We start from the raw sequence: 7,253 nt of genomic DNA, 5'->3' as shown, positions 1-7,253 counted from the left end.
AAGTCAGGTAAATTACACATATATTACTGCATGCTTTTAACTACATACATCATAAATCTCTCTACTTCAGATATGAAGCAGTTCCTTTGGTTGATGCATTTGATATTCATGATGATATATTAAACTCATCTCTTGGTCGTTATGATGGTGATGTTTATAGACACTTGTATGAATGGGCACTAAGAGCTCCTCGGAATAAGAAAGAGGTTTGATACATTGTTATGATGTATTGTTGATAATGGTGATTTATTGTGTAAAGAATTGTATCATGAACTTATGTAAGTGCTTGGTAATGCCAAAATTAAGGTTTTGGCAAAACAAGTACTGCCATAAACATAGCATGTTTGGGTTGTTTGAATGCAAATTAGAGAGAGAGAGAGAGTGTGTGTGTGTGTGTGTGTGTGTGTGTGTGTGTGTGTGTGTATGTTAGATATATTCAAAGCCTCAAATGTACAAATCTATTTTTATTTTGTCCCCTTGTAATTATGAAACCTTATGGTACATGACATTGGCCATCAAAGGGTTAATGCTATCATTAAAAGTGTTTTTTGATTATTTTTATTAGGTCCATGATAATTATGAAAAATACTTAAAACCACTTTTGAAGAATACAAAGTCCAAGTTGTGATTTTTTCTAAAACTGTTTTTAGTAACGTAATTAAGTGACAACCATAATGATTAAATTGAAATTATTATTGATAATTGTGATTGATGATAATGTTATGCTGCTATAATATTTACAGTACTATTACATCCCCTAAGCAGATATACATACTGAGTTCTTTTGTAAAGAGTGCTACTTGTGAGCCCACCTAAATTCAGTGCAAGCTGTGAGCCACGCCCACATTCTTAAATTATTAATTAATTCAGTATTAAAATTATATAAAGCAACAATCATGAATATATTCTGACATCACATGTCATGCTCAGTTGCTATAGTGTATTCACAGTTTTCATTACTGAGAATAGTCCGCATTTACACTTTGTATTAATAGTCTTGTCTTCATTGTCATGGCTGTGGCTGAGTTAGTCTTGCCCCGCCCTTTCTTGGCTGAGTTTGCATTCTGGCCTACTAAAAAATATGACCTTTATGCCAATAGTATTCATATTGCATGCATTGCTGCCACAGCTGATAAATCAGCATGTTAATACACCCCCTATACAGTTACACTACTAGCATAGCATTTTTAACAGAAAGGTGACTTAAATATTGGTTAAAAATATAGGCTAAATTTGGATTTCTGGTTGGATAGAGAAACAAAAACAACAATGAGCAGTGGTAAGCCAATAAATACAGATTTTTGTTTATAGCCTTGTAGCTTAATGTTAAAGTAATGAAGTAGATCTAAATGTGTCCATTCTTTTTTGGGCCACTCAAGCTAGATTTAACAGCTTCTTCAATTTTATTACCACACACAGCACTTACAATAGAAATGTATTCTCATTCTATGTATTTATGCATAATTATAGGTAACTATTATGACAAGGATGGTAGTGGCTACTGCCTTATCATTAATAACGAAGACTTCTCCCAATCTGGCCTTCCTATTCGGCAAGGCACTTCAATTGATTCGCTTGGAATTAAAAAAGTCTTGGAAGACAGAAATGTCACAGTTCGTGAGGTCTCAAACTGTACGGCTCTACAAATACACAATAGTTTAAGTGATCTGAGCAGTATAAATGGAACAGTGTATCAGTTTCTCATTGTATTTATACTCTCTCATGGATATTATGGAAGAGTTTGTGGTGTGGATGGAATCAGGATCAGTACTAATGATGTACAGGAAATGCTGTGTGCTGCTAATTTGCCTGAGTTTAAAAATAAGGCAAAAATTCTCATATTGCACACATGCCAGGAAGATGAAATTGAAGAATACAATGACAGTCATTTTTTCATGATTGAAAAACACTTTCTAGTAGCATTTCCTACTTTGCCGCATCGTCTTGCCTACAGACACTTAGAAAAAGGAACCTTTTACATTCAGTGCCTCATAAAAGTGATTGAAGAGAAAGGAGAGACAGAAGACATAACATCAATATTAACAATTGTTAACAGAGAACTACAAGGAGCTTTAGAAGCTGTACGACCAGGATACACTCAAACATCAGTGTTTCAGTCAACCCTGACAGACAAGATATACCTCAGAAGAAGGTAAGATAATGAATAAAGGCAAATCCAAATTAAAAATTTCATGAATACATCTATATTATATGGTTCATAATCTATGTAGTAAATATTAAAACTTGAGGGAGAATAGTAAAATTAATTTTAAGTAGTATAAAAGACTAATTTTTTAATACAGGAATCCTCATTTAATACTAAGAGAACTCAATGATGATTTACATTCAGGATCATATTGTTTCATATCAAGTTTTGGTGGTGCATCAAACAGAGCAACAGCAATTATTCCAATACACAGAACTAATCACTATCAACAAAGCAGCAGAGGTATGTATGCTAGCCTATTAGATATTTGAGAACAAAAGTATTATAAATAAAATACATTAGTTTATATGTAAGGTTCAAATTAAAATGCTCACAAATATTATATTTTACAGGTGGATCTCAAGCACACAGTGTTCTTGACAGTGTGAAAGAAGAGTCCTTGGTAAACCAATTACTCAATATAAAACCATTAAAAGCATATTATTATTACGCATATGTGTTGCACACAAACAATTAAGTACCTGTATTTTTTTACAGAAGGAAAAGTTTAAAACTCAACAGACACTGGAGAGACTCAATTCTGAGAATGAAAACGAGGCAAAAAATGCAAGTAGTACTGAAACTACAGAACAACACCATACTGAAAACAGACATGATGCTACATTAGAGCAGTTTCCACTAGCAGTACCAGCGGCTTCCGAAAATGAGTTTGCCAGACAATCATTGGAAGATTGCAAAACTCTGCCCAGCAATTTGTCAGAAGATACAGCAGAGAGTATTAATGAACAATCACAAACCCAAAGAGATGAACAAGTACCTGGAACATCTTCAAATGCTGTAACAAAAACAGTGAATCAAATACCTAGTAAATCACTTAACGAGGAATTTGTTTCAGATGAGGAAAGGATCGATCGTGAAGAGCTTTCCCCGACACTTCTCTGGGATGACATGGAAGTAGAAATAGAAACAAAAGAAACAAATGAAGAGGAGGAATGTGCAACATTAACAACTCCATCAATAGTGTGCTCAGTGACAATGGAAGGATGGGTCAATGTACACACCAGCAATAATGATCAACCAGCCACAATAAAAGAAGAAGAAATAGAAACTGGTTTCATCATGGCTACCCTTGTACCAGTAAGAGAAAGAGAATTGCAAGAGGAATGGCTAGAATTATACTAAAGCTAGGATATTGCAATGTAGCTGGGCAACACTATCACTTTTATATATACTATGTCTAAATCTGTTGTTTTGTTGGAATTATTTTTGTGTGTATTAATCATATTCAGCTTTCATTATACTCTTAATGCCAGACAATGACTATGAATAATATTGCCAACATCATGCCATGAGCATGACTGTGGATGCTAGCTGGCATTTCTCTTTTTCAGTCACAAATGGAGTTACCTAAGAGAAATAAAGATGGTAAGATAGAGCAAAAGGCTTTAAAATATACAATATTGTTATTTTTACAGAGTATGACATCTCGGGGCTATGTACATGTGTTATTTTTAATAATCTCAACTTCAAAACAATGCCCAGAAGGAGTGGCAGTGATAAAGATGCCACTGATATCAGGATAGTGTTCCAAAAGCTTGGTTTCATTGTACATACATACAGAGACTGCACATCAGATGAAATGCGTCATCATCTCAAAGAATCGAAACGAAAAAATATTGGAAGTGTCAATGCCTGTTTCTTCATCTTCTTCTTAAGTCATGGGTACACAAATGGAATTTATGGGGTGGATGGGACATGCTTTGCTTTTACTGAATTACAGACTTGTTTAATACCAGCTCTACCAACACTATCACCTCTCATGGATGGCATTCCAAAAGTATTTATATTCCAAAGCTGCCGAAATGGTGAAGAACCAAACAAAAAATTTGAAACGCCTGATCCATTAGATGATCACATTCTCCTTGTTTTTGCAACCCAGCCTAACTGCCAAGCCTACAGGAATCATACAGAGGGTAGCCACATGGTCCAATGCCTGTTACAAGCGATGAAAGAGTATCCCCATGAGACTAATATAATAAATATACTGACACACACTAACAGGCTTCTGGCTCAGAAGACACAGTACCAAAGACTTCGTTTTAACTCTTCATTAATGCACAGTCTTCATTTACCAAGGGCAAGGTATGAAATGCTAATATTCATCATAATAATTATTCTATACTATGTCTGGTTCAAACAATGAAGTTGCTTAATCTGAGTCAGAGAGAGATTTCTTGAGTGTGGTAGCCTGATTGTTTGACACATGCTTAAGGCTTGTTCATTCAGCAGCTAAGGCCTAGAGCATGTTTTTAATTCTTGCTCAAAACATGGCTTGTATGTACTCATTTAAGATGACACATAATCACCAATATAAAATCTACCAATAGCGTTTCTTCAATAATTTGCTAAATGCAACTCTCATAAATAATTAATTTTTAGCTGTGTACAATATCTGTTGCATAAATTAATGTTCACATTATATAGGGTAAATAATTTAGGAAGAGTATTTACAGCTTCTTACGAGAAAGAGGTAATTATAGCATTGTCACTCACTTCATAAATAATGTTATATATACCAGGTCACTAATTCTGAGTGTGCAAAAAGTGCAAATACACATGAGGAGCAACATAAAAGTACAGACAATATTGTCAATGTACTTGATAATACACATGTACATATGTACTCACATATAAGACTATGATCAAAATATTTCTATTAATCATATGTTCATGTCATAGTTAATAAACGTATCCTTCCCACACATAAAAACAAATGACACCACAAAAACAATAGCTAAAATTCATGTGTAACACAATTGTATGTTATTAATTATTTTATACATGTAGTTGCTATTATTCCAAGACCTCCTGCCTTTGTCATCAACTGTGGGCTGTGTCTTGTATTTAATAACAGTTCACATCACAGCAAAGAAGCACAAATAATGCTACAGAATATAATGGAGATTCAAGGTTATGCTTTTCTCTCCTTTGATAATATTAACTGGAAGAACATGAAGCTCTTAATAAAGGAGACTAGCAAAATTGCCTGTCAGGCTTTCGCATTGTTTGTACTCAGTGAAGGCGAAGAAGAATTCATATACGACAGTAACAAGAAAATTATACCAATAAGACGCATACTTGATTATTTCTCGCCTGCGGACAACCCATTAAGTAGCTTTCCAAAATTCTTTTATTTTCAAACCACCATCATTACGAAGGAGACAGAAAGAGAAGGAGCAAGGGGGCTACCAGGACAAAGGGACACGAGAAGGAGTAGTCGAGAGAATTTTGGTGTTCCTCCATTGAATTCAGTTTGTTGCCAGGTCTCAACAGAGTCCTCACTCTTATTTCATTTCTTTAAGAATATTCAGCGATTTGAAGATGAAATAGGAGAACTGATACCATTGAGAGAGATTTTAGAATACTCCCTTAATGAAGGAAAGAAAAGTGCATTAGTTTTTGAGGAAGGCCAGAAGCCCCCACCACTTGAAGTCATATGGTCACATGTTTGTTCAAATCCTGTCAATAGTGACATGGATCTAACACTAAAGTGTAACAAGTAATTATGAAGTATTAAAAGATTTAAGAAATTTATTTCTTCTTTTAGGGTACAAATACAAGTGGCCAGTTTGAAGCTAATAGCAGAAATCAAGATGAATATCAATAAAAGAGTTCAGCGGATTTACGACAAGACAGAAACCATAAAAGCAGAAAAAGAAGCCATATTTTGTCACTATTTTGATGAGTACCTTCAAGTAACAGTATCCAAATCTCAAGTCATGCAAGGATCAGAATCAAATGAAGACACAAAACTCAAATCACAAACTAAACAAATCATAACCACTTGTCAGTTAGAAGAGAAGCTATGCAGCAGAAACACAAACATAATTGAAGCCATCAAAAGAAGTGCAATGTCACAAACCTTAGAGAAAGAACTGCACAATTATCAGAGTTGTGCAAGGTGGACACTGACTGCCTTTTATCAAAACATGTCCCCAACACAAGACATTGATCCTAAACAACTCATGCAAGTACACTGTGACTATATTCAGTTGTCATTAGAGGCAGTTGAAGGAATTGAGGGAGCTATAGAGCAACAAAACAATCAAGTAGAAGAATTAGAACTTAGTCAAATATCAAGTTTACACAATGACCAGCCACTAGAACAAAGTTAGTAAAGTTCACTTAGTAAAAGAATGTCACCCAAGGATGCATGATAGATTAGGAAAATTAAAATTAATAATACTGTTTTATTTTTATTGTTCTGTATTTTTGTAATGACTTATTATTTATTCTGAAAATTTTCTGTGTTTGAAATTTTTTATCTACCATAAAAAGTGAAATTGTTTCAAAGTGAGAATTTCTTATGATTTGATAATGCTGCACTACTCAGTCTTAGTAATTTCCATAATGCTAGTTCAAATACATAAAAATGCATGGAGAGTTTGTTGGTTTCTTATAGAGTACTAAAAAAAGTTCTCAAGACTCTCACTACTCCACTCAGATTTAGTTTCTGATGCCATTACTGTCATTGAGGCCGGTGATACTTTCTCCTCCATTGTCTCTTTGTTATTGAGCATGTGTTCTGCTGTTCACAATAAGAGAAGCTCTGGACCCCACTGCCCTAGAGCTACAGACAAACTGTTGAGTACCACCACTAAGAAAAAAAACTCTGTCAGGAAGGATTTCAGTAAGGACACAAGTGGTTTCCTGAATGCTGTTTGTGTTCACAATAAATTTCTCAGTGTTGCCCCTCAGTCCTCCTACCACCTATCTGCTGTCAAACAAGAGAGGGCTTTTCGAGCAAACCCATGGGCATGGGTGTTTGCAAAATTGGTATGTAACTCTAAATCCAACATTGATTACCTGCATTCTCTTTCCAGTAGCACTTTGAGTTTTTCCAGAACTCTTTTAGTTACTCTTGTGGTCCCCCATATACCAGTCTGCCAACTTGGGTTAAGACACATTACAGTACAATTGAAGTTAATAGTCCTTGTAATATTTCCGCTATTACTCCTGCAGTAATAAAGAAAGCTTTAAGTAAATGCTCTAATGGCTCATCGTCTGGCTCACATAAAATCAGCTA

General features: G+C 34.8%; 3 protein-coding genes across 5 annotated transcripts in view; all 3 read left to right on the top strand.

The window, feature by feature from the left end:
- The window catches only part of LOC100632079 (peroxisomal acyl-coenzyme A oxidase 1-like), a gene marked incomplete at its 5' end in the record, with an annotated part of 4,119 nt that extends 3,383 nt beyond the window's left edge, over positions 1 to 736 (top strand). Inside the window, 2 exons of the mRNA XM_019999093.1 lie at positions 71 to 206; positions 566 to 736. Of these exons, the coding sequence (XP_019854652.1) occupies positions 71 to 206; positions 566 to 628 (199 nt within the window). The remainder of the gene's footprint in view (positions 1 to 70; positions 207 to 565) is intronic.
- A 258-nt stretch (positions 737 to 994) lies between these two features.
- On the top strand, positions 995 to 3,484 carry LOC105313518 (uncharacterized). 3 transcript variants are annotated; one of them, XM_019999111.1, is made up of 5 exons: positions 995 to 1,279; positions 1,320 to 2,147; positions 2,302 to 2,449; positions 2,560 to 2,609; positions 2,705 to 3,484. In XM_019999111.1, the coding sequence occupies exons 2-5, from the start codon at positions 1,350 to 1,352 to the stop codon at positions 3,347 to 3,349; spliced, it is 1,641 nt and encodes a 546-aa protein (XP_019854670.1). In that variant the 5' UTR covers positions 995 to 1,279; positions 1,320 to 1,349; the 3' UTR covers positions 3,350 to 3,484. The 3 variants fall into 3 exon arrangements, with proteins under 3 accessions (XP_019854670.1, XP_019854668.1, XP_019854671.1); XM_019999109.1 differs by having other exon boundaries at positions 996 to 1,279; positions 1,320 to 2,152; positions 2,304 to 2,449; XM_019999112.1 differs by having other exon boundaries at positions 998 to 1,279; positions 1,471 to 2,152; positions 2,304 to 2,449.
- A 53-nt stretch (positions 3,485 to 3,537) lies between these two features.
- LOC109583673 (uncharacterized) lies at positions 3,538 to 6,557 on the top strand. Its single transcript, XM_019999108.1, has 6 exons — positions 3,538 to 3,592; positions 3,643 to 4,309; positions 4,652 to 4,697; positions 4,747 to 4,801; positions 5,015 to 5,726; positions 5,775 to 6,557. Exons 1-6 carry the CDS (start codon positions 3,565 to 3,567, stop codon positions 6,340 to 6,342), a joined length of 2,076 nt encoding a protein of 691 aa, XP_019854667.1. The 5' UTR covers positions 3,538 to 3,564; the 3' UTR covers positions 6,343 to 6,557.
- Positions 6,558 to 7,253: the final 696 nt, after the last annotated feature.

Source organism: Amphimedon queenslandica, unplaced genomic scaffold (genome assembly GCF_000090795.2).
Source record: "Amphimedon queenslandica unplaced genomic scaffold, v1.1 AMPQUscaffold_13289, whole genome shotgun sequence".
NCBI classification, from domain to species: Eukaryota; Metazoa; Porifera; class Demospongiae; order Haplosclerida; family Niphatidae; genus Amphimedon; species Amphimedon queenslandica.
The sequence above is the reverse complement of the archived record's forward strand: the minus strand, read 5'-3'. Positions and strand labels throughout refer to the sequence as shown.